This window comes from Accipiter gentilis, chromosome 21 (assembly GCF_929443795.1).
Source record: "Accipiter gentilis chromosome 21, bAccGen1.1, whole genome shotgun sequence".
Classification (NCBI taxonomy): domain Eukaryota; kingdom Metazoa; phylum Chordata; class Aves; order Accipitriformes; family Accipitridae; genus Astur; species Astur gentilis.
In genome coordinates, this window is record NC_064900.1 from 2,632,833 (window position 1) to 2,659,896 (window position 27,064).

At 46.0% G+C, this 27,064-nt stretch overlaps 1 protein-coding gene across 6 annotated transcripts in view; it reads right to left on the minus strand.

Annotated features, from left to right (window-relative positions):
- The window catches only part of SIDT1 (SID1 transmembrane family member 1), a 51,520-nt gene that overhangs the window by 20,780 nt on the left and 3,676 nt on the right, over window positions 1-27,064 (minus strand). For 5 of the 6 annotated variants that reach the window (XM_049824701.1, XM_049824698.1, XM_049824700.1 and 2 more), the window contains exons 2-12: window positions 15,170-15,291; window positions 14,034-14,204; window positions 13,781-13,826; window positions 10,820-10,921; window positions 9,580-9,663; window positions 8,909-9,002; window positions 7,614-7,685; window positions 7,130-7,223; window positions 6,200-6,243; window positions 2,249-2,320; window positions 433-581 (exon numbers count right to left, since the gene is read on the minus strand). In XM_049824701.1, the coding sequence (XP_049680658.1) occupies window positions 433-581; window positions 2,249-2,320; window positions 6,200-6,243; window positions 7,130-7,223; window positions 7,614-7,685; window positions 8,909-9,002; window positions 9,580-9,663; window positions 10,820-10,921; window positions 13,781-13,826; window positions 14,034-14,204; window positions 15,170-15,291 (1,050 nt within the window). Of the gene's footprint in view, window positions 1-432; window positions 582-2,248; window positions 2,321-6,199; window positions 6,244-7,129; window positions 7,224-7,613; window positions 7,686-8,908; window positions 9,003-9,579; window positions 9,664-10,819; window positions 10,922-13,780; window positions 13,827-14,021; window positions 14,205-15,169; window positions 15,292-27,064 lie in introns of those variants that run through there. The other variant, XM_049824703.1, reaches the window with a different exon arrangement.

Genomic DNA, 27,064 nt, shown 5'->3' on the forward strand with positions numbered 1-27,064 from the left:
ACCACAAGGAGCAGTGTGAGGCAACAAAAGGAGGCAGTTTGAGGGCTGCTAGCTTAAAGCCCTCTGTACATCCACTGTAGTCACACTAGTTGTACCACATAACTACCTACTATTGCACATTAATTTCTCCCTATGCTGTCACACCTCCTAGGACTTTCTGGGGCACTCTGGGCTTCTTCCTCTTTTCTCAATAGTTCCCAATACATTCTGATTTTCCATATTAAATCACTCATTTCAGCAACACACTTAGCACAGCAGGAAAACTTTCTAGGCCCTGAAAAAAACACTGAGAAGCACATTCTGCTTTATTAGACTAAATCCACCTAAAAGGAAAGAAGGAACTTAAAAATCCTGGCAACTGACTACTGCTAGTCCTAGCCTAGATGTGTCCATGGCCCAGCATCATGGCCACAGCTGTAACACCAGCCATACCTTAGTGCGGATGACGTTCTTATCACTTTCAATTTCTGGCATGGTGTCAAAGTCACTCTCCTCCTCTACAGAGCTGTCTGTGTCAGAACCAGCAGGCGGCCCACGCTCAGGGGAAGACAACTGATGTCCACCACTGGAGCTTGACTCGTCTGGAGCAGAGCAGGGAGAAGGAAACAGGCAGGGTAAAGGCTAAAGCCCTCTATGCACAACAAGAAGAAAGCTGCCCCAGATACTGTACACAAGCTGCTGGGACAAGTTGATATGGCCATTTCAGGGAACAAGTTTTTCCATGATCACAAGCCTTCCTGAAAGTCTCTGATTATCAGGTAAGACCACTTTCAAGGACCATCTTCCCACCTCTGCAGCATTTTGTTTTTTCCTCTGCTTTTAGTCTATTACTTTGCATCTCTAACATTTTCTACTCTTCACTAGCCTGGGCTCTGAAATCTGGAAGTCTGAGACAAGTCAGAAAGCTCTAGTGAAAGCATCAGACTGTTCAGGGGTCAGAAATAGGCTGACCTAGTTAATCTCCCAATTTTATATAAGCTTTATATCTAAGCTTTTCTAAAAATATTGTAGAACAAAAGACAAAGAGGAAGAAAGATGATTTTTCAAGGCAGGCAGAGCATCAGCTTTGCTCCCATTTCATCCACAGTATTGGTCACCTGCAGGTCAACACAACCTGCCTGCACTTTCCACAGGCTGGCCAAACTCCCAGCCAGCCCATTGCCCATACTGGCATGAGCATAACACAAGTTTCTTCCTCATTTCCCAAATGCTTTTAAAGCATTTCCTTGGGAATTTGGAAAGGGGGGTAGAGTGGTACTGAAGCCCTCAACTCTGTTCCAGGACTCAAATACTCCTGAATTTTTCCCAAACCTCACAAAATCTCAGTTCTGTGTTTCTTTGTCAGATGTTCAGAGATATCACACCTTCACAGTCCAACAACTGGGTGACATCTGGAGTGTCAGGGCTGTCTTTACACCACAGTAAGCAAATGCATCCTAAGCAGGGACTAAAAATTAGACGAAGTTGCTCTGCTCTCTCATTTGAGCAGCTGCCTGACACTGCCCTGGACCTGCACCACCTCACCGTGCAATCTGGGTCCCCAAACTGTCAAATTCAAGGATTATGCCCAGAAGTCCACAGCACTGAGCTATTCAGTACCGATCCCTCCACAGGAGGGAAAACTGTTGGAAGGAGACTAAGAAACTCTGGCAAAGAAAGGCATTTCACATCATCTCAGATTAGCAGGAACCTTGGAAGTTTGGTTTTTTCCCTCCTCTGCTGCCAGGGTGTGGTTCACCTGTTGACAGCATGACACTATTTCTCCCCTAGTGAAACCTCTGAACTACAAGAAGCTCCGATTCTCTCTTGCCTTACAGAACACAACCCTTCAGTCTTCCAGTGAAAGGCATGCTTTAGTGTAAAGGCAGGCTTGATGAGCTAATGACAGACCCCTAGATGGTTCGTTGGAAGGGACTTTTGTTGGTCCCTAGTCAACCTCTTGCCTGAAGCAGCATTGTCACCAACTCTTACCAGGCGACCATGGTTTTGTCTGGACAAGACAAACATTTCCAATGACAGAGTCTCTCTGGGCACCTCTTCCAGAGATTTGCCACCTTTTTGATGTAGGTGTTTTGCCCAAAAGTGCAACCTGAACCTCCCAAGCAGCAATTATTTTTTTTCAAGTAGTTGCAAGCCACTCAAAGTAACTTGCAGCTTTATTCCCTTCTGGCTTTAAAGCATCTTAAAGTGCCTCTCCTTGCCCCAGGCAGAACCCTCCCCATGCTCCCAGTTCTGGAAGACACTGTACCAATAGCACCATAGCTGCTTCCCTCAGGGGTGCTGGCTGTGATGGGGTGCGAAGATGCCATGATCCCAGATCCTGCGATAGAAACAGACCCAAAAGGGACAGTTAGTTTCACATCAGTGCTTTGAAACACTCTGAGGTGAATGCAAACAGCTTGAAGAGCTGGAGGGACTTGGGAAAAGCAGCATTTCTCCAAACAGATGGCAGTCTCCCTCTAGAGCACACTGTGCAAAAGGAAACCCTTGCTTTGCAATGTGAAGCAAACCCATTCCCTTCAGCCTCCCCACACAGGCTGCCAGTTTAACTCACAAAAGCACAAGCCTCCCTCCAGCACCCTGTAAGGATCACGTTATGGGACTGCAAGACTTGACAAATTCTAGAGCAAGTCTCACAACATTCAGAGCACCCTTCTGAACTTCTAATTCTTCTTCTTCCCCTCCTCACGCATTGTTCTATTCAGATATTGCTACCTCCAGTTACGCCTGGAAGAGTCATAGGCAGCCTTTGTCAAGATAGCTGGTACATAGTTTTAACCAAGCAAGGAGAAAGCAAAAAATGCTCCATGCAAAAAGCGATCACAATCTTGTGCTGATGACAAGAAGGGCAAGCTTTTGAGGGCTGGGAAGTCCCTGCCTCCCACCCACACATCTGAAGCAAGGACAACTGCACCTCCCACTCAGGTTGCACTGGGACGTTCCCCTCCTGCCTCCACATTCCCTCTTTGCCTCCTGCGGTGGGGCTCAGTTGTTGAACTGGCAGCAGACAAACATGGCAGGAAACACAGCCAGCTGAGTCCCCTTACTGAGGGGTCAAACACCCATGTCCCCAAAAGGGAGGGAAGCAAGAGCAGCAGGAGCAGGACCATGTCTTCCCATGGTGGCAAACAGCAAGACAGGTCCAGCTGCTTATAAAACTTCACCCTTGCAACAATATTGTGTGGCCAGTCAGCAGCAAAGGGACACAGGACATGGGATAGTATTTAAAGCCAAGCGACCTTACTGCAGCCTGGCAATGGCTTGGCTTCCCAAGCTGTACCTCTGGCTTCCCAGTACATGATTGGTCCCAAACTGACAGGCACAGGCAGACTCCTCTTCCCAGCTGGCAATTCTGGACACTTCTGTAACACCTTGCACAGGTTTTTATACCATTTCCATTAGCCACATACCTAAAGAGCCTCCAAACTTTTCCCTGCCTGAGCCCAATTTCTAGGCAGGGGAGCACCCATACAGCAATGACATTTGATGTTTCAAGTACGAATTATTGCTTTCCTTTGACGCATTCACTGTGCTTTTTGGGCTGTGGACTAAGATTTGGTCTCCATTTGAGCTTCTCTACCCTTCTGCCCCATCCCTCTAACAGGGCAACAAACAGCTCAAAGGAGCATCAGAAGTGGACAACATGGCATGGACTGAGCACGAGAGGGAAGGCTTTGGCACACCACAGTCCCCCCACATGATACCCCTTGAGCCCCGAGCTGTTATTAGCAGGATGTTGTTGTAGGTTTCTGCAGGAGCAAGATCCACCTTCTATCATCACCCGCTGTGCAACCCTCCCTCTTTCACGGCATTTTATTGTTGCTTTAAAGTCATTTGGAAATTCAGATCACTGGGAAGAGAGTGAAAGCAGCACTGCCCCATGTTCATGGCACCAAGGCACACACAGAATTCCTACTACCATCAGTCCTGTCCCATGGGGATGCTCCCTCCTTATTTTAGACCAGGCTTTATGCTCTCAAGTGACCTGTCAACCTTGTCTCCCAAGTTACCAAGGAAAGATTTAAATCTGGACAAAGCAGGGACGCCAGGGAGAAGAGGCGCTCTGTCCTGTCTCTAACAGCTGCTTTGGACCCAGCCTACCCACTAATTTCAGTCCCACTTCCCAGTGTGCGAGTGAGTCAGCAAAGTAAATGTACCACACTAGGTGTGGTTCCTCCAGCTATCACCTCCACCAAATAGTGATGATGTGGAATGGGAGGTGTGCCACAGGATTAAAAAAAAGTTAACCACAGAAACCAGGCATAGATAGATGACAGGAGCTTGGTGGGGAAGGGGAAAGGAAAGGGAAGTGATGAAGAAGGCAAGAGCCAGAGGTACTTTGGAGGAAAATAAATTCCAGTAGGTGGGAAGAGGGGAAAAAAAATTGAGAGAAAGCCAGTGTGCCCTGGGTGATCTGGAGGACAGGGAAAATGCTAGTTTCCATTTTACAGGCATCAGTCAGACACATACCCTGAAGAGACACAATAAAGAAACAGCATGTAGGTAGGACATGGTTCCTCCCCAGATGAAAGGACATGGCTGTGACATGCAGTGCCAAGCGTGTGAAGGCGGCATAGAGTGCAAGGGAGAGGAGAGGTCACAGAAGGAGAAGGTATCTCTGGGAGGAAACCTGTAAACTCTGAAGGAACTGTGTTCCTCTGTCCTTTCACAGGGATGCTGTTCAGCAATCCCCCCTGACCAGGAACCCTGTTCTCTGCCCTCCAGGTCCATGCTAAGCACAGCATCTATGTCCTGCAGCCTCTTTAGGAACTTCCCAAGCACCAGAATTTAACTTCCACCTCCCGCCAGGGCAGCTTGGAAAGCAGCTTCTAAGCTGCCTTCAGCACATGAACCCTCAGCTACAGCACCAGCAGCACTCCCTGGAGCTTCTGGTCTCACCCAGCTGAGACTGTGGCTCCATGCCTTAAACAGTGATCCCTTGTCACCACCCTGGAGCTCTTCCAGGGCCATGGCCAGGTTCCTTCAGCTTCCCCAAAGTCCCCATTGGGAGTTTGACCCTTCCCATTTTTCCAGTGTGCTAAGACCTACTATTGTCTCACAGCAGGATCCACCTCAAATGCCTTAAAATTAGAATATTTTTAAGCACATTTTTACAGTCCCCTGCTTATTTGGTTGTGAAGAAAACCTTTCACATACATTCCACATACAGAGATGCAGATGAGGATCCCAGTAGCTAAAGAAGCCACTCCTGAGAATCCAAATGCCCCTAGGTCTGTGGCAAAAATATTAACCCAAGTAATGCCAGGTCAGAGCGAAGTTCCACTGCTGATCCTGTAAGCACAGTTCAGTTATACTAGTATGTTTGTCTGGTGGTATGTAGCAGACCAGAGGGACTGAAGAAGCTGAGGATTAAAAAAGGGAACACACCAAGAACCTTTCAGTGCTGCCAAAACATAACGTCCTCACTTTCCCCAGGAGAGAGGTACAAATGACGATGCCTTTATCCTCAGACCAATGCTTTGAACTACTTTGCAGGCACTAAATATTTAAACAAATGAAACAGCCAGCTTCCCGCACTTCTCCAGAAAGCAGAAAATCCCAGTGCCCTGCCCACCCCCCCATCCACACAGCAAAAATTTCCATCTTTCACTGGTAGCATCTTACATGCACCTATGTTTTTATAACGCAGAAGTCTGCAGTACGTTGAAATGTGGGTGCAGCATAAAGTAAACCGAATCCAATACCAAAGTAAATAACACAAACACCACTACCTAACTGTATTAGTCATTCATTCATTTGGTTGTCTGCAACTCCCAGTTAAAAACAAATTAAAATTTAAATTAAATTAAAAAATTAGAGACCCCATGCTTAAACCAGGCAGAGAAAATCTTAAAGCATAGGAGCTGATAAACTCAAAGTGTCTTGCTTAAAAGTGAACAGACCTGACATCAGGAACATTAGCCTGTAGCCAGGTCTAGCCAAGGCTTGCTCTTCCTCCACCCCTCTAAAAGCCAGCACCTCAGGGTAGGGGTCAGGACCAGGTTCAGGGGAGCCTGCTTCAAACACCCTCTCATGTGAGGGCAGAGAGGAAGCTCTAACATCTTTCACCAGCACCAGAGGCTATATGGTACATGTACAGGGACAAAGGCTTGAAGGGACAGAAGGTACTTGACTGACAGCCTGTCCCTTGCCTGGGCTGTTCACTTAAAGCTGTCACACAACAGAAGAGAGACCTTACCATCCTCAGGACTCAATCTCCCAGCTGAAGCCTTCCTCCGAACCCTGAAAAAGAACAGGCAGCACTCTTGAGACAGCCACAAACCCCAGCACCTGTCAGCCATGGCAGGATTATCTAGGACACCAATAGGTAATTATGTTGCAAGCTCTAAAAAAACAAACAAAAAATTCCCAACAAAAATAAACCACAAAAAAAACCAAACAAAAAACAACAACAAAAAAAAAGAAAAATAGTGTTTGGACTAGACATGGCTCAGCCATGACTGCTTGCTGTATACCTTTCCAATTTCCAAAGCAACAGAGGGGTTTTTTTTACACCCTCAACTATCCACCAGAGGCAGGACAACCAGTCACACTACCCTGGGGCAGCTAGGAAGTTTTCCCCTTTTTTTTCTGCCATAGAAGAATCTGTTATGGTAGCTGTGCCCAAGTTCACCTTGGATGCAGATATCCTCCTCAGCACAAGCTCAGGCACCAAGTTCTGGGGCAGAGGAGACAGGTCAAGAGGGAAACCAGCACACTTGAGGCTCCAAGGCCCTATTTGGGTCACTGCCATTTACTGCAGTACTTGGTCCAGCACTCTGGGAAGCATCTTGGTTCCCCAGTGCTCTAGCACCCCATATCCCAGACTGGTCCCATCACAATTCCCACCTACCACTCAGTGTCCTCATATAAGGAAACCCAGGGGTGGGGCACTACAAAAGCTAGAGAGCAGAGCCTTAGGTTTTCATCATTGCCATGATCTGCACAGCAGAGGAAGAAAAGTCTTCTGGCTGATCATCAGTAGGAGCCCACTGAGTAGTCATGGACTTCTTCAGCTGCTCTGTTCAGATGCTTGCTGCCTCACTCACCCCAAATGCGCTGCAGGGTGAGGAATCTCTGAGGATGACGAGAAACAGAAAGGTTATTCTTGTAAACCCCCTTGACTCACCTGATATAGTGCACAAAGGCAACAACCACTGAGCCCAGGTAAAAGGAGAGGAAACTCAGGAAGCTGAAGAACATGGCCTGGACATAAACAGACTCTGAGGAAAGAGAAGGCATCAGTCAGGGCAGGGACAGCCCCTCTCACAGCCAGCACTCCTGTCCTGCTCTTCCCAACACCACCTGGAGACAACACCCCGCCCCAAACAACCCTTCAAAACCCATCTCCTTCTCTATGCCAGCTGATATCAGGACAAAGAGGAATCGCCAGAATCCATTGCAAGGTCTCCCCCCGATTTCTTCACCCCCAGTGCTAGCTGGTGCGCCCATGGGTATCTCCTGGAAGGTACCCAGGCTCCAATTGGTTTTGATTCCTTTGCTGGTGCTTTCTGCTACATTCCATCAGAGGGCTGCCAGCCCAGCCATACCCTTCTAGGCAGAAGTGCCAAGTCCCCCTGTAAAGTTGCATTGCTCTGCCCAGAGATACTGACTTTTTATAGAGGGCACAATCGTCACTTGAAGGTTCTTTGTCCGCTGCAGGTTCCAGGTACGGTTGACATTCCCTGTGAGATGCAAAGTGTACAGCAAATATAAAAACAATCAAACATTTATGATCTCTGGCCCTGATCTTAGTTCTCTGCACTTGCAAAAACACCAGGGTCTGGCTTTTCACTATAATCTGTGTGTCATTTTGCTATAAACCTCTCAGACTTGTCAATATACAGCCTTTTCCATACACTTCCCCCCTCCTCCCTATCTACAACCTGTTTTTCAGACTAGAAATCCTTGCTTGAACCTTCCATACATTGCTCAAGTCTGGATGCCTGAATCCTAATGGCATCTCGTCTCCTATTCATCTAGTCCCCAAAGCGCAGTTTCTCTCACTTCAGATACTGGGACACCATTTTTGCCTTTGGTCAAAGCTCTTTCGGCAAAACACTTCTGTGCAGGATGCTATGCTAGTGACTTGCTATGTTTCAGCAGGGCTTAGCACACCCTGCCAGTACAGCTCTGCTGACAGCTTTAGGATAAGAGAAAGACACCCAGAAGGCAACAATTCTTTTTTTAGGGGAGAAATGGGGGGGGGGGAGGGCAGGGGGAGTGCAGGGCTGTTGGGGGAGCCCAGTATATCTGTTGGTTGCAGTCTTGCTTCTCCTATAGCGAGGAAGCCATCTGGCTTTGAGAATAGGAATGTCCCCACTCCAGTTACAGCCACTACATGACTTGTGGAGGCTTTGCTTTTACCACTGCCCAGGAAGTGGACACAGTGTTTTCTGCCAGGAAAGGCACTAGAACAATTCTCTTGTAAAATTATTCTCCCAAAATTACTGATTTTTCTTGTTCCCCCAAGTCCAGGACTGTCATAGAACCCAAGATAGCAGTGGGAGAAGATGCTCTCTGCAGGAACTGCCATCTGGGTCTCCATGCAGGCAGGAGAATAATACAGCAGGGGCAGGGTAGGAGAACAAAAAAACAACACATCAACCAAAAAGCTGTAAGCAGCATTTCCAGGGTGTATCCAGTATCTCCCAAGACACCAGCAACTCCTCTGAAAAGCATGTAAACCTAGCAAGCCAGGCTCTGTACTAGCCAGCCACCTCCTGAATTGATCAAGACTTTTAATCTACCCAAAAATATCAAATTTATATTTCACTTTTCCTCACAGCTACCTGGTAAGACAGAGCTATATGACCATCCCATGTCATCCCACAGGAAGGTCCCAGAGGACTCCTGCTGCTCCGTCACCCAGATGCAGCAACCAAATCAACCTCCCAGCAAAACTTACCATGAATGGAAGAAGGCACAGAACCCCCACAGGCATAATCCTCTGGCTTGATGACAAATACAACGAAGAACTGCTCACCTGGGAAGTCCTTTCTCTGCATGGGAGGATGGAAGAAGACAGAATCCATGAGATGTGAAGGAGCATCTCCCTCCCAAGCAAAACAGAAGCGGTGCTCCCAAAGACCACAGATCAGGTTTTAGATGCTACACAGGCACCAGCCTGTTCTGGACAGAGCTTGACTTCTGGGGATGCTCCCCTTATCCTTGCTGACAATAAGCTGAGTTCACCAGTATGAAGTACAGCAGTACGCCAGTACAAGCAAACCAATACTAATGCATGTATTTATTTACTTTAATTAGTGCAAACCAGCTACCTAAGCTTTGCTTATTAAAAAGGCCCTACCACCACCAATCAGTGGTAGAAGAGCCAGGGTTCAAACAGAAGACACATGGCTGCAGCCACTCTGATCTAGAGCCTCAGCAACGTAACACGCCTATCTAAGCAAACATAAGCAAGGTTTTGTAGTAAAAGGTAACATTGCTTCTTCCACTTATATGAGCCAATCTAATAAAAGCAAAGGCTCACAGCAGAATCAACAAAAGAAAACTAGTAATGCATAGGACAAGCCACTGAAAAAAAACCCAACACTGGGACAAAAATCAGCATCTCACCTGCACAGTTATCGCTGCCTGCTTAGTCATAGACTGGTAAACACCATTGAACTCCACATTATGGTCCAGGTCATACACTGGGCACTAAAACAGACACAACTAAGGGTTAAACCAGGGACAAAATCCAAATGCAGGGAGCCAGCAGGATAACAGACAGTGTAGAACAGCAAAAAAAGGCCCCCACTGGGGTGACAAAGGGAACAAAACAACCAGAATCCATTCAGAAGTTAGAAAAGCTGCTCTGAAGACACCAGCTGTGGCCTGTACTCACCGATCTCTGCATTCTAAGAGGGCTGCAGTTAAATCCCAGAAGAGGATTCAGCCAGACTGATCACTCCACTATTCCCACAGGGCAGTGCAAACACTCAGCTGTACACTGGTTGTGTCACACACTTTGCAGTCTGTACTATATGCCAAGTGCTTGCCTTCATTTCACTCTTTCCCACTACTCTTAATACCCAATGGGTTGAAAATCACCTGTCACAGTCTCCCCTCCTGCCCTTCCACCATTCAAACACAGAGATGCGGACAGGAATTGGTGTTACCCGTTTCTCTCCTCACCCCAGGTATTAAAGGCAACTGCCAGGACTTCAGAACCAGCAGCCAAGATACTTGCACCTCCATCACCATCTTGCTGCTCCCACACTGCAGGTCCCTGCATCATTCAGGGACGTGGGAAAGGAGGGTAAATATGGGGCTATTTCCCAGCTGCAAGCAACAGCCAACCTCCATGGCAGGGAACAGCTGTCCTCTTCCCAGGAAAAGGGAACAGTAATTACATACAGAGGAAATTGAATTGGAAAGGAGAGACCTCATGTCTGGAAATCAGAAGCTCCCCATACTGCCTTGAGCCAGGAGAGACTCAAGGGAACACCACTGTCACCAGCATCCCATTCAACACCACTCCATGGAGAGATAGACCCATGTCACAAGGCAGCAGGATATTAAACCTCACAAGAGGAGCATAACAAATGCCCTATGGACAGGCTGGAGAAGAACAGCTTGTTCACCTATTTGCAGCAAAAATCTCTGTATAAGCTGCTTGAACTCAGCATCTCTGTCTTTGTCTCCTTCCCACAGGATTTTCGTTCCTTTCAGGAGCTCCCTTACCACCACCACCACCACCACATGAGGGTGAAGGCCTTCCTAGGGCTCTTCTCTCTGTTGGGGCACAGACCCCCTTACAGCAGGACACAGAGCTCCAGCAGGCAGCTCCTTACCCTTCTCTGCTCAGACTTACCACAATATCCTGGACGGAGACAACCGAGCATGGGTAGACTGCATCAGACACGACTTTAATAATGACTGAATCGACATCCTGAGGAAATTTGTACAGAAAATACTGAGGAGAAAGCAGAGTGCTGAGAGTTACAGTCCAAAAATCACCATTGCCAGTAGCTTCAGAGCCTCCCTAAGGTACCTGCACAGCCCAAGCTGGGCTTTGGGGTTGGATGCGGAAGGCTTTCACGAACCTTACCTAGAGAAGAACAGATTAAATACACACAGGACAACTCTCCCCCTTGCACAGCATGCTGTTAGACACAGCCATCTTCAACATGCAAGATATGGCATAGCTTCTGCTCCCCTTAAGCTGTTTTCCACCTGATCAAGCTAAAGTGAATTCATTTTATACCTTACTCCATTTTATGTTGCTATGAGCAATTTCCAGATGTTTCCATACTGCTGGCCGTACTTTATATATGGAACTTATCATGGAGTTTATCTCGGATGGGTTGCCTCAAAGACAGACTCTGAAAAGTATTAGGTCAAATGGTTGTAACTCTGAAGAGTTTCATAAATAAATGCCTCATATTGTTGTAGGATTTAAGGGGTTGGGTGGTGGTTTTTTTTTTGTTTTGAGGGCAAAGGGTAAACGGTTTTTCTATTCTCGCTTCAGCTTTGAAAATAATTCAGCTATAGCTCCAAAAAGATTTGGGAGAGACTAACATCTGCCAATATTCCTACTTTTCCTCTGGGGGCAAGGAATGGCATTTCTTATGCTTCTGTACTTTGAGCAGGACCACAAGACAGTCTGTGGGGTCAGGAAATGCCCTGCCCTGTCCCAGCAAGGGCCTTTTCAGATTTGGGCAAAAGATGACCCAGGCCACATCATTATTTGCATATTTTTCCAGTAAAAGTTTGATGTACTACACAAGTCAGCTGCTGGAGAAGCAGGGTTTCTGTGCCCGCCCCAGCAGGCAGGCTTGTTGCAAGGGTTCCCATTGTCCTGCTTGGATCCCAGACCCTGAGAGCTCAGGCTCACAGTCACAGCTACCATGAGGGGCTGATGGGCACCTCACCCCACCTCAGAGTGGACACAAGGCTGAGAACTGCCACCAGCCACCTTCCTCCCTTCCTTATGGCCACCTGGCAGCCACTGCTGCCACCTCAGAAGCTTCCACATCTCCTGCTCCAAAACCATAACCTGAGACATTCCCAACTGGTGAGCTCCCTTTACGTCACATAAACCTTAGTGCTGAGCAAGGGCCAGCCGCTTCCTATTTCCCTCCCCCCATCCCCTTTCCAGGAAGTAGGGCCCCCAATTGGAAGGGGGGGATAAGCAATAAATCACCCAGGCTTTTTCCAAGTTTCCCCATTTCTATTAAAGCATTTACTCCCATCACCCCTCCCCAAGCAGGGTCCCTTCACTGCTGAGGGAGCGCTGGCTCCAACCACAGGTCCTTACAAACTGAAAACTCACCAAGCCGGTTTCTTCAGTGGACTGCGTTTTATCTCCGCCACGCAAGGACACTGGCGGTCTGAGCTCCTTGGTTTCCCAGGTGCACTACCCTTGGAAACCTTTAGGTCCTTGAGGAAGTCACCCGTGAGGACCCTTGTATAATTCTCTTTTTAAGCCACACTCATACCAGAGCACAGAATTAACATAAGGGGCATCGAGACCTACAGTTCTCTGCTGCACAGACTGCGAGTGGTAGAAACATATCCAGACAACACTCCTGACCTATACGAGCATATCTAATTTCCCCTTCTGCCCTCAGGCATGAGCTAGGTTCCAGACAACTCCTTCAGTTGCTATGCTTGTCTTTTTCCAGTCTTAGGGCTATTCCAACACCCATCTAGATTTTGAATTGCCTTTTTTTTTCTCCCCATCCCCTGACTACTTAATACTTTGATTTACAAAAACGTCAGTGTTATAGCAATTAAAAAGCACTCATCTGCTACTCTCCACTTCTGGTCTATAATTAAAAGTCACCAACCTCATGTTATTAATTGTGAAAAAGAACATACCAGAGTTACAAAGTTAATTCCAGGCCAGATCCTAAACACCCTATCTTCAAATTACAACATCCGAAGTAATAAAGGTTTATAAAGAGCCACAACCATTCCCTATGCTTCTATAGTATAAAATACTGCATGTATCTGCAAACCAGCTTAAGATATTTGACAGCAAAACAGATTAGCTGGGATGCCTGGTAATAGGAAACCTAAAATTAAGTGGTGTTACTAACCGTGATTAGCAACAATGAAAATGGAGTACCAGACAGCCTGGGTAAATTACATACTTCCCCAGCTCTATGAGCTCCTGTATCACTATAGTTACTGCCAACAGCATTTTCATTCAAGAGAGGACTTGTAGTGTCTGCAGGGCTCTAAACAAGGCCACTCAGTTGGATGTGTTGAACATGTGTGCTCTCTTCTCAACTAATAACTAGATTTATCAGGCATTTCATTTATCACCTCACAATTTGACTTGCTGCCCTGAGCAAGGAATAGCAATCTGTGTTCTGCTGCACCTTTACAGCTTATTTATTTATGTATTTATTTTTCTCCAGTAAAGACTGCATCTTGGCAAGTCACACTCAGGCAACTGAACCAGCGCTGGCTGGAACAAGACACTGGTGCATACCATCTTACTTCCCATGAAGTGTAGCAGTCCAATGGCCTCTGGACTTCTATACATTTCTGGAATTTCCTGAACTGCAGATAACATTCATTTGCTCTGGTCATGCGTTTTGGTTCTATTAACTGCTTTGCAAGAGGACCCAGACATGCCCCTAGAGGGGGTACTGCTACCTCTCCATCGTATCTACAGAAAATTCAACAGTAAGGAAGTTTCCCTGCATCCTAAGAGGGAAACAACCTAGTCATATAAGGCTTTTGCTATCTCTAACAAAGGATCACATCAACCATTTGGATGTGGTAAGACATACAAGCAATGCCACACAGCACTCCTCCTTACCTGGGGCTGGGAAGGGCTGGCAGTGAAGTTAAAGGCTTTGTTGGTCCTAGAAAAGAAATGCCAGCATTGTAAAATCTAAAACTTTCAGAGCTGGAATACATACAAAGCACCTTCAGATTATGCAGAAGAAAAAATAATCTTTTTTTTTTTTTCTGGGAAGGAAAAAAAGAAGGGAAAAGGGGGCAGATGGACCAAATCCCTGTATAAAAGATACATGAAGAAATTACATTTGTATTCTCACATCCCAGCTTACTCAAGTTGGAAGTTCTTGAGCCTGGTGACTAGCAGCTCATATCCAATATTAAATGGTGCCATGGAAGCCACATCCACAAATATAATCTGGTCAGAAGGTCCCATCTCAGGTGTTGGCTCAGAAGGACAGAGTGTCCGACTCACTTCTTGGTAATTGTAGGTCCTCTGATAGCTACAACGGCCAGGGGAAGGAGGGAAGGGAAAGTTCAATGGAAAAGAGAGCAGTTAAAAAGTTGTTTGGCAGTTCCAAGAATGACATCATTTTTCCCCTGTTTGCATAACTGAAATACTAATCTGAAAGGCCAACACCATTCAGCCTTTTATTCAGAGCTCAAACTCTACCTCTGTTGCCTCTTGTGGCCTGCACAAGGGACTGGCCATCCCCAACATTGCAGTTCCCTCAAGGCTGCCTGTGCCATCTGCAGATCTAGCACATCTGCCATTTTCTGGAGGCAGAGAGAGCAATGACAGCCCAGAACAGCCACTGCTGTAACCATCCCCTGCATCAGGCAAGATACTGCAGGGTATCTGCTGCTCGGCACGAAGATTTCTGTCACAGGATAAAGCTTCACGTCTCAGATGGTCTAAGGTGCCTGCAAAGTCTCGGTACTTGCAGCCTAACTAGCTCTGAGGTTGCTGAAGATACGTAGCAGCATCACTTTCACAAAGAAAACACCCTCTAAACAACCACCACCCCCCAGAATAGACTCAGTGTAGGTGTACCTGGGGTGAGAAAGAGAAGAGAACCCTTATTTCACAAATGCACTGTAACACAGCAGTTAGAGTACTCTTCTGAGTGCTTGTTCAAACCCTGCTCCAAACTAGAGCCCAAGAACTACTTGCACACACCATTACTGTGGTTATGGTCACTGACTAGAGACACAGGCAGAACCCCAGCAGAGAAGCCTCCTGGCACTCTGTGTACATATTTGAGAAACTAAGAGACAAGAGCAGGCTACAAGTAAGAGGTTACCTACCAAATCCTGGTCTTCCTACATTCAGCTGACAGTGAGCCAGCATGCTTTGCAACCAAGCCCTGCAGTCTACACAAGTAGCAAGATCTAGCACTCGAGGAAGGCCAATAATGGATACAGCCGGCAAACAAGTGTGTTACAAGGAAGAGACTCCAGTACTTACAGGCCTCGAAAAATTAGTGGGACCTGCCATGACAGCACTCCCTTCTGTTGGCGAACTACAAACAGGACAGGATATTGGAGGTTCTCAGAGCTGCTGTTCACGTACACCCGCACTGCATCTACCTGTGAGAAGAGAAAGGAGAGTACAGATGTTGTTAGCTGAAGGCAAAGAACAAAACAGCTCCAAGTCTAGGTGGGAGAAGACTGTCCCCCTTCTTCCGTCTGATCTAGATGCTGACAATATCCACAGGGAGATCAACAGCATTTGTCACTGGACTGGTTATTCAGATCCAGAGGTCACTTACAGAAGTGCCTGCTGCTCTAATCAGCCTCCTTGCTGCTACCCTAATCCAGAATCACAGCTCTGTCTCCAGGTCAGAGGTAACTGTCAGACAAGACACAGTGGACAAATGTAGCACATGTAAGAGGAAGAGAGTTCAGTAGCTTCCACCTACCCAATTGGGAACAACATGAATAACTGTATTATAAAATTAAGCAAACACACACAAAACATAGATCCAAAGCTACCCTAATGCAGTTTGCAAAGTATTGAGATCTGGCATTGCATCCTTCCTGCCAAAGGAGCTTCGCAAGACCCTCGATTACCCCATGGAGCTCTGCATCAGATGTGGAAAATGCGCTCTGCTTCACAAATGAGCAAAGCATCACATGGGCAGACAAGAATGACTCCCGCCTACCTCTTTCGTACAGCTGGTACCCAAATAGAAAGATGAGAAAACAGCCCTCACCTACTTCAGGAGTCAGGAGTACATAGCAGTAGAGGCTAGAGTCTTTTGGAAATGTAATCCCAAGCATGCCTTTGGGTGAACAAGATCACCCAGCCGGCGAGGCTGCTCGTGGGGACAGCAGCTGGGAGCTTGTGGCTGGAATTAGACTGGCTTACAGATGTACCCATGCTGCAAATGCTGCGGCACTATTAACTCGACTTCCCTTCCCACTAAACCAGACTGGAGAAAGGGAGCAGGGCAACAGCTGAAAGATTTACACCCAGACTCCACCTCAGGTGCTGTAAATCCCAGCGGAGGACAAACTTTCATAACTGTGCTATGCCTCCATCTTGACCTCAACTCCTACATTGTGTTCTGCCAATGCAGCCCAGAACCGGGGAGCACCAAGTACCTGCACAGCGTAGCTCACCACTGGACAAGGCAGGCCCTTAAATCCAAAGAGGATAGGCAAGTCTTGGAGCCTATTTCCTTTGGGAGCCTCTATTAAGAATGCAATTTGAAATGGCAATTCCTGCCCTTGCATGAGACAGTAACTTGCAGTAACAGGACATAAGCATCCCATTCTCACCCTTTGTAACCCTACCATATCTGGCTCAGGGCTCAGTCAGGTTCTGGATATCTCTGCAGATGTAAACTCCACAACCTCTAAAGCAACCTGTTTGTCTTTGACTGCCCTTTACAATTAGAGGGGGGAAAAAAAAGTTCAGATGGAATTTCCAGTGTTTCAGCTTGTGCCCATTGCCTCTTGTTCTGTCACTCTTGCCCAAGCACCCACTGAGAAGAACCCAGCTCCCCCTTCATTCCCTCCCACCAGGTTTTTAAACACATTGATGAGATCCACCTGAGCATCCTTCTCTGTTGCAGGCTGAACAGTCCCAACCCTCTCAGCTTCTCCTCATAGGAGAGATGCTCCGGTCCCTTCATCATCTTTGTGGCTCTGCACTGGACTCGCTCCAGTAAATTCACACCTTTCTTGTACTGGGGAGACTAGAACTGGACACAGTAGTCCAGGTGTGAAAGTTTTGCAGCTTTGTAACTGCCCAAGGCAAATCCGTAGAGCATTACTCCCCCATCCTTTACAAGACAAAGCCACCTCTGTAAGAGCTTCCTGGACAAGCCCAACAGTTAAACTTCTCATACAGTGACTCATTAGCGCTCCATTCACACACATTTTTACCCTGACACCCTCCTGCTAGCCTTAAAGCCCATTGCTGAATCTAGCCAAAAGATTTAGCATTTTCATTTCCTGTGAAAGAAAAGCTAATTAAGACCATGGCTTGCAGGTGCAATAATGCAGCTGAAGAATTTTGCAAGCTGGATCCAGTCAACACCGTACTCAGCACAGACCTGCTGCTGCTACTCCACATCCCAGTTTGAGCTCCTGCTGCTCCTCACCCAGGGTGGCTGCAATGTCCCTGAGCAAGAGCTACTGCCCTTACATGCACAGGGTTACAAATTGCCTCCTCTTTGCTGTCAACACTGATACTTGCTTTTCTCTCCTTAACCTATAGGTGAATACACTGAGCATATCTTTTTTGAGATCTCAAGGCTTTTCCAGATTAGATGTTTTACTAGTCTGAGCAGACAAGTTTCCTTTAAGAAGGGAGGGCAGAGGGGGGAAGGAAAAAAAAAGAGACACCTGCTTATGAATACAAGGCTATTGGATGTTTACTTTACTAACAATAAGCAATGCCAAGATTAATTCATTCTGTTAAGGACTGATTATCTATTTTCAGGCAGCCCTGCTGTTGTGGCAACTGCTGCTCCGGATGCCTGCAGGGCCTGCTCAGGTAACCAAAGACTTTTGCGAGTTCTAGCTTCCCCCATATAGTTAATATACAACTACTGAAAGGTCTTTTGATTTTGCAATTGCATCCTATATGACCACAGCAGTAATCATCTCCATTTTACAGATGCTGAAACACAAGTGTTCAAAAAGAGGCAGAGGGGTGCAAGCAACATGTTTGGAGCTTAACTGGGGACAAACAGTGACTGAGATATTCAAAGCCTGAGATCTCCTCCCTGTACAGTTTCTAGTGCATGACCTTCAGAAACATCAGGTTAAGAGGGATGGTGTCATAAAGCCTACAGCACACAGCTGTCACTCTCCTGCTGCAGTACTGAATGGCCAAGAAGCTGCCTCATTTGCAAGTACTTGGGGTGCATACGTCTACTCTTCCTCTGTTTGCACATAGCCCAGATCAACCAGGAGCATCACACCACCTAAGCCCATCAAAAACTTTATAATAAAAGCCCAGGAAAAAAAACCAGAGTGATTAAGAAGTTGGACAGATGGCAATTGAGGTTCCAGCCCGTCTAGTTATTTACCCTGTCACCATCACCACAGTAACACAGGGCCTCTTGTGGGCAGATCCTGCACCTCCAGTGCAGCAGCCAGATCCCAGCCCCAGGATGCAGCTCCACTCTCCCCCTCACAGGTCTCAGGGATACAGCAGCAGCTCCCAGCAGCACAAAGCTTTGGTTGATGGGCCTCTGCCTGACATAACAGCTATTCCTCCAAAACACAGCAATAAAACAGGTGGGATTTGCCCGTGGGCCAAACCTGCCCAACTAACAGTCCCTCCAGATGCTCCCCACCACTTGCAAATGAACTTGGGGATATCAGAACAACTAAGTTCAGCAGAACCTAGGTACAGTTATAAGGAAGCTTGGGAAAGTGGAGGAAGGATTAACATTTAACTGCAAGCAGGGCTTCTCTCATTTGCTGTCAATCACTCTCTGATTTTGTGCTACAGAGTGGAAGGAACCCTAATTAGTGTCTTGGAGAAAGACATTTTGCCTAGCAGGGTGAACTGTCTAGGAGAAAGCATCACAAGGGACAGTGATAACAATGTAGCACCTATGAACTGATGTTTGTGCTTTTTCAGGCCTTCTTCCAATTAACCTACCTTAAACTTTTCATCCATGTTTTGCTTCTAGATTCTGTTGTCTATACAAAAGACAATACACACATTTTCATGCAACAGATTTAACAAATCCACCACTGAGCCAGTGCTAGTAGTACTGTCCTTCCCTTTGAAAGTCAGCATTTGGCATTTGCCTCAAGGGCATCATCTCCAGCAAAATATTTTTGGAAGAGTGGGGGAAAAAAAGCAGGACCTAAAGGAGAAAAGGGTGATTTATTTAGTTCAAACTTCATTCTTCCTCCACACCTTTCCAAAGATTATTTAAGAACAAGCAGTTCTGACATGAGAACCCCTCCCTGCTACAGAACCACTGCTCCCATCACATACACCCCTCCCTTCCAACACAGAAATAAGATGCTAACTATGTTGCATGCAGAGGCAAGAGGAACTCCAGCTAAAAAGCACAGCTTTTATTTAAAACAATAATAATCACACACACTAGAACAAAAGACTATGGGACTCCTCTGCATCCACCCCTACTCACTTAGCATTGGTGAGATGAGGAGGGAGTGTTGCCTGGGCAGTAACAGGGTCAAGCAGGCTGCCATCACTCCTGCACCACCACCACTTGCTGAGGGACTTCACTTGGGAAATCCTCACCTCCTGCAGATACTCAGTTAGGTTTGAGGTAGGTCACTCCAGGCTGGATCTTGGAAAACAACCTCATGTACCAAATGGTCCCTTTGACAGCCAGGCCCTGCACTAATGTTTGTCAGCAATAACCATACTGCTGCCTTTTGCATTGCAGGGCTGAGGCAGGGTCAGGACTGCTTTAGAGACTTCTCCTCACATTTCTTCCCATTGCCAAGCCTCTGCCATGTGCATCTCTATTCACCAGCCAAGCTCATAACAGTTCTGTTTCTCAGATGACTGACCTTGAGCTTTTTTCTGTATTTTAAGGTAGACAGAGCAGTTACACAGCTGAATAAAGAGAGAGCTCTCAGCACTATATAAAAACGTGTTAGACCAGGAAAGACAAATATTTGTCCTTCAGTTCACCACCCTGGAGATAGGGGGAGAAAAAAAAGAAAGAAAGAAAAAAGTGCATCTGAATTCCATTCTCTAGACAGAAACAGGCAGAAGGAGCCGGTCCCAAATTCAAGCTGAACAGGACCAACATGGCTGCAAACATTAAGCAAAATAAACCAGGCTCTTGTTGACACAAAAGAGTCCTTCAACTGATTAAGTCTGCATTTCCCACAGGGATTACACATCAGCTGAAGACTGCAGGGATGTGAATTTAAGGGCAGGCGGGAGGTTGCAACAACAGTTTCTGCTGCAAGCAAAGATTTTCAAGAGCTTTACTTGTGGATTCCTTTCCACCACCTCACACTAAGAAAAACCTTCAAATCACACTGGGGCTTTACCACATTCCCCACCACACCTACACACAAGCAGCTCCTTTCAAGACCATTTGGGATTATCGGTCCACGCTGTGACAGCACTTGGTCGTGGGCCTGACAAGGCACCAAGCCAAGCCAGTGGGCAGGGAACACATCCGGCAAGCAAACACACAGGCTGCTAGTTACAATGGAAGGTATCAGCACAGGATACATCTACAAAAGCCACTGAATTGCTGCTATCTGCTGTTGCACAAGAAAAAGGTGCTTCATTTTTATATGAACCCTGATATTAAGTGAAATAGGATTCAGCTGGATGGGCTAAAGCAATTGAGGCAGTTAATGAAGCACATAACCTGCCAGCACCAAACTCGGCTGCTCTTCCCACTGACAACGCAACAGGGGGAAGTTGAGACCCTGAAGGAAAATAGTTGAGACAGTGACAGGCGTTACAGAACCCCTTTCCTGCTCTCTTATGAGGTATGAGCACCACTCCTGTCTGACAACAAAACAAGCAGAGCTCAGAGGAGCATTTCCTTTCAGCCTTTCTCTATCTGACTTTGTGCCCTAATGTCAATAAGTCTTAAATGCCAAAAGCAATCTGTCAAATAACCTTGGCCCACAGTTTTCTTCCAGCATTTCTGCCAGGAGTATTAAATATCCAAAGCAGCATAAACTAAGTGACAGACTCTGGGTATGTCAAGCACAGCCTCAGTCACATTAACGTAATTGTTCCAGGATTAATATTTTTTCATTTAGAAGTTCCACTTTGTGCAAATATGCTGTGTGGACTTACAGTCTGCTACAGACATTCCCATGAGTCCACTTGTTTGCAACAGTATCTGTGCAGCATAAATGCATGAAAGACAAATAGAAAGCATGTTAATATTTACCTTTTTAGAAATTTTGTCCTCTAACCAGTGTCACTAGGGAGTCTCCAGTACAGCCAGCAAGAAAAACTAAGAGTTGCCATGCTGGATAAGTAGGTACCTGTTTCTGACCACCCTCAGATTTCAGGAAGACATTAAAATTAAACAAACAAATCCTTTTTTTAACAGCCAGTTAAGGAACAAACTACCCTCTAATAAACAGCGTCTTCCTAACCCACAGCAGCTGGAACTCTGGGCTAGAGCAACCCTTGAAACAAAAGGGTTTATAACCTTTCCAGATTTGCCGCCACCCCAAGCTCACAGTAATAACTCCAGGGTTTACTGTCACATCACAAATATCTGGTTCTTTCTTGGCTCCCAAGTTCTTCACCTCAGTGACACTTCAGATGTGGATTGAATTACATATCCTACATGCTGTCTTTTTAAAAAAAAAAACAAAAAACAAAAAACAAAAAACCAACAAGCCATTGTTTGTTTGTTTTAAACCACACTGAAGTAGCTATTTCTATGCCCAAAGAAAAACATCAGCATAAAGAAAGTAAGGAAGGCTGTTTCTGAAATCATCTGGGTTTCTCTAAGTATACACAGCAGGAAATAACTGTACTAAACTGTATTCTCAAACTGAGCAGATGGCACACCCTTGCAATACAGCTTTTACAGCCTGCACTTTCATTCCCTAAATATCCCACGAAATAGCAGATGAGGTCTGTATAGGAAAAGCATACCTTCCTACCCAGCAACTTCTGCACAGGTTATTTAAGGACATTTCAGCCTCCACTTACAACGCAAATGTTTGTATTATAAATTGCTGCCCTGTTCTTGGAAAGAGTTCAAACTGAGGAGAGACATTTTGATGAAGTTACTCTTCTTCAGAAAATTTTTCTTTTTTAATCTAAACATCTTGAGGGGTCAGGAGGGGGCAGCAGGGGGAACAAGAAAACCTGATCAGCTTTGATTTTAAACAACAGGACAGCCCAACAAGAAGAGAACGATTTTAAGATTTAGAATGGCATCCAAATTCAAAAGATATGCTTTAGTTCAATAAGTTATTGGGCTTGACAGCATTAGGTTACACATTAGAAATAAAAATAAAAATTCTTGCCAGCACCGAAGTCACCATCTGAAGGTCTGCAGGCCACCCTGCAAGAAACCAGAGCAGGCCTCTCAGGCTTTTTTTCCCTAAAGCCTGCAAACTGATAGCCTCCTTCAAGTTGTACTCCCTTTTCCCCCTCTAGGTAGGGAAACCCACAAAGAACAACATCCTAGAAAGCCAAAGAATAATTAAAGTTTGAAGGGATCTCAGGTGGGCACATGATCCCATCCCCAGCTCAAAGCAAAGCCACCTCCCACTCCATTCTTTCATTTAGGATATCCTATTTTTGCCAGAGCCAAACTTTTCAACACTATATTTTCTGCTGCAGGAAAGAACAGTCATGCTCATGTTTTCAGCCAATCCCCACACCATTTCTCCCACAGTTGACTTTTGCTTTCTCCTGTAAGCAAGAGCTTTTCACGTGACTCTGGGCAGGGTAAGGATTGACCAAGAGACCCCACTGAGAAACAGCAAGAGCATTCCAAGTGCTGTGTGCTCTACAGTGCCTACACTGCCACCTCCTAGGGTTGGTTGTTTTCTTTAAAAAAAGATAAATTATATATACAAAAGTTACTCCAAAAGGATTCTGTTGAACTGTGCTTAGCTTCAGACATCATATACTATACCTTGCTTTGATTTTTCTGGATTTGACATTTTGCCTACATTTCTGCCTCATAAGGAATTTAATATTAGGCTCCAGAAATGGTGTGCTGAGGCCCCTCCAGCGTCCTGTGGTGAACACACTAGAGCCAGAAACCAAAAACCAACAGTGTTCAGGCCCCAGAGATCCTGCAATAACAGGACCTCTACTGACCTTAGGAGATCTTCTTGTTCACGCATTTGTAATCTTCCCAATTTATTTGTTTTTTTACCTGCATTTTTGTGGCTAAAATGGTGGGCTTCCACTCAGCATTAAGATAAGACAGAACCTAACCTGTTCCCCGCCCCCCGCCTCCCCCCATCATAACTCAGGTTTGCCCATCTCCAAACAGGAGACTAAAGTTTTATTGCATGCATGGTATAGCTGTGGACTGAAACTTGGGCTGGAGCCAGGACTAACATTATGGGGAAGACAAGCAAGATAGCAAGGAAATACTCTGAGGTAGTTTAGTTCCAGCCTGAAGAGTCCTACACATGAAGCCCAAAACCAGCTCAGAAACAAATGGTGAAAAAATTGCTCCTAGAGTTGTTAAAACAGACATGGGTGCTGCTGGAGTGGAACCTACATTCACACGTGAAACAGCAGAGAACAGTAAACACAGATTTGATCACTGCCACTTATTAAACCAGGTTGCCCTGTGTAGCAGATCAAGGAGTTTCCCTGCAGCTACAACAGATGGCTTTGGTCTGAGCAAGTGACTCATCACACTGTCCCAGAAGAACATATTGGTGAATTCCAGTTCTGGCTTCTTGCCTAGAGCAAAACATGTGCAACTGCCATCCACACCTCGGATATGAGACCCATTCAGTAGAGGACAGAGGAACCCAAATGCATCATGCAATTTGGGTTGGAAAAGGCACTTGGTCTCTACTAGAGGGTCACAAAGTTTAAGGCATCCAACTGAAAGACTTCTGTTTTTCTTACTAGTACTGATTCCCCTCTTCCCTTAGGTCAATCAACTTTTTCCCCATCTGCAATGTTGTCAGCAACCCTCCATGGTGGCACACAGCCTCTCACTCATTCACTGAGGGCAATTTTTTTTTACTCATCACCCCTCAGATAGACTCCACATAGGAAAGTCACTCCAGTGCTACACATCCTCACATGGCACAACTGCTCAGCAGAGAAGGCACATCTTAATCTGCTGCCAATCACAGCTTACAGTAAGGCTGGGCCATATGGGATCTGAGACTGGGGCTCTGTTCCCAGTCCCCGCAAGGGAGGAGGAGGAGGAGGAGGAAAATATCATCCACTCTTTCTCTTAAAATAGGTGCAGCCCACTGCTCAGCTTTTGAGCTCATCATATAGGTGCGGCCCACTGCTCAGCTTTTGGGTTCATTGCAACCAAGATGCACTGCATGAATGTCCAAGAGCTGTGTCTGGATTACAGCAGCTTTGCCTACAAAGGGAAAGTTGGAAACTTGTTCTCCTGAGAGATACTTGGTTTTCTAAATATCATCCAGGTATCTCCCAAATCTTGCATTCAGCTGACCTGAACTCTGATTAGGAAGAAGAATTTTTGTTGTCTCCAACAGTCTTCTTCCTCATGATACTCTCCTGCACCACTTAAGACCTGATAGAGGAAATACCCACATGCACAATTAGTGGCATACATATTTTCAGCAAATTAACCATTAGCAACTGCCAGAGCTTACAGTGGTGGAAAGAATCATTCACTTTTTATTACCTCTGTACTCACACACACACCCTTTTTTTCTTTTTGGAAGCCCTCATATTTTTGCAATCATGGAACTAAGCAGGTTCTCTCACTGATCACATAAAGCCTTCTCCAGTCAATGGTAAATCAAGCAGAAACATTTTACAACTCTTGTTCAATCTTCTGGGCAGGAGCATATGGCACAGGCAGGTCCAGCAAGTCAGTTCTCCTTCCTTCCTCCCTCCCAAGTAGGGACATGTTGAATATGTGGAATTGGAGATGCTCATGAGTGTGCCCATTTTTTTCCCCCATCCTGGATGTCTCCAGTTTAAAAATTCCTAAAATAAGATAATCCTGTTTGCCCAACTAATTGTTCACCAGACTTCTAATGGTGCACATCTGCCTTTGCTGTTAGAACATGGGTGCATAGTGACAGGTGCAACAGCTGGTTTTATTATTGTATTTTTTACACTCACAGTTAAACATTAAACAAACATCTGTGCAGAGGGTAAAATTTCAAAGTGCAGCTAGGAGGAGGAAAAGGTTAACTAGAAAAGCAGTAAGACTACCACATAACAAATGAAGACTTTCCACCATGAAGGAGTTTGTCATGTCCCTCTGTTCACAGGCCAACTCTAGAAGACCCTTGCAGCAGAGATGGCTGTGCTTCTCTTCAGCACAGCTTTACTTTTACAGCTCCACCTTAGGAATTAAGGCCTAAATCCTAGTTGCCAAGTACAAAAAAGCCTGACAGCTCTCCTGCCTCAAGACACAAGGTGAAGTGTTTCTGCACAGCACATAGGAGGGTTTTTCCCCCTCCACACACACAGAGAAGAGACACTGTAATGTATACATGCATAAGAGTTTCAGCTAGGTGACTTGGTCAGCATGTCATTTTATACTCTCAGGAGCTGCACAGAAGGGAAGTCACTTGCCTGTCTCAAAGCAGCTCTGGTCCAGAGCCCCGAGTTGTGCTTTCTTCACCTTGTATACAACTGCTCATGAATAATGGCATAGGACTTCCTTTTTCCCTTCCCTTGTACACACATACTTGTATCCCAAGGAGTAAGGAAGATGATGTGGATGAAGAATATCCTCTGAGATCAGGCAAGCACAACACTTTCCAGAAAGTGGTAGGTCTCTAAAGCACCAAACAGGACTAACGGTCTCGTTCCCTCCTTTCTCTCATCCATCATTCAAGCATTGCTCTATTCAGCTGCATTTTCAGATGTGCCCTGGCACCCATGGCATGTGAGCAAACAGAACATTTACAGAGGACTGACGTGTCACAAGCCAGCCCTCATGCCTTGTCCTTGGCTCCAATTTGTCCCTTGCTTTGTAGGCCTGTCCTCATAAGAGAGAGCAGCAGAGAGGGGAAAACAGCAGAATTCACAGCATCGGAAAAAAAATCCCTGTTTCAGAGCCAGACCACTTCAGACCTGGCTTTGCTTCAGAGGGAAAGCCATTAAAGTCACCCACTGCAGCCCTTCCACATGGAATATGCTCTTTTTATTCAATTAAATTTCCTGTAACTAAGGTTAATGGTCCACATGGTATCTGCCTCAAGGTATCAGAGGCTCCTGGCTGACCTGCCATCAGCAGAGAGACAGGAGGAGACTGAAAACACCAGAAAGAGCAGAGGAGCTCACAAGTGGCAGGCAACTGGCAAACACTGGCTGACACTCCACTCGCTAAGAGTTCAAGACTAAAGATTACCTTGAAAGGTAAGGACTTGTACACTGAATTTTTGCAGAACTTGCATTCCTCCAGAAGATCCAACAACTACCCAGAGGACAGCATGCCCCTAAGTATCTTCACAACTCTTGCACAAGAAAAACCTGCCCACAGGAGCACAGTCCCAGATTAAAGTCAACATTTCCACTACCAAGCTTCTAAACCTTGAGCAATCCTCATCAACAGCGAGATGCAGGACCACCAGAACACATCAACTTCTGCCTCTGACCAGGCTGGCAAGAGGACACCCAGCCAGGTTTGCCTCTCATCAAGTGAGGGCTGCAGCTGGGGAAGGGGCTGCACACACTCACAACAAATTATCCCAATTAGGCCAGGCACCTTACAGGCTTCTGCTGGTTCAGCTCAGGAATGGCATCTGTAGGGCTTCTCTGTGAGGAATCATAGAATGGTTTGAGTTGGGAGGGACCTTTAAAGATCATCTAGTCCAAATCCCCTGCCATGGGGATTTGCCCTGCCCTGACATCTTCAACTAGATCAGGTTGCTCAAAGCCCCATCTGCCCTGACTTTGAATGCTCCCACAAATTCTCTGGGCAACCCGTTCCAGTGTCTCACTACCCTCATCATAAAAAAATTTCTTCCTTTTATCCAATGCAAATCTACTCTCTTTCAGTTTAAAACTGTTGCCCCTTCTCCTGTCACTATAGACCATTGCAAAAAAGCTTCTCTTCATCTTTCTTGTAACTCCCCCCTTATAAATTGAAAGGCCACAATAAGGTCTCCCTGGAGCTTTCTCTTCTCTAGTACCTTCTCTATTCTCAGAATCTGTTCTGGGCAGCCCTCACCAGAAAGCTTCCTAGGACAGTCCATCTTTAAGGGGTTTTTC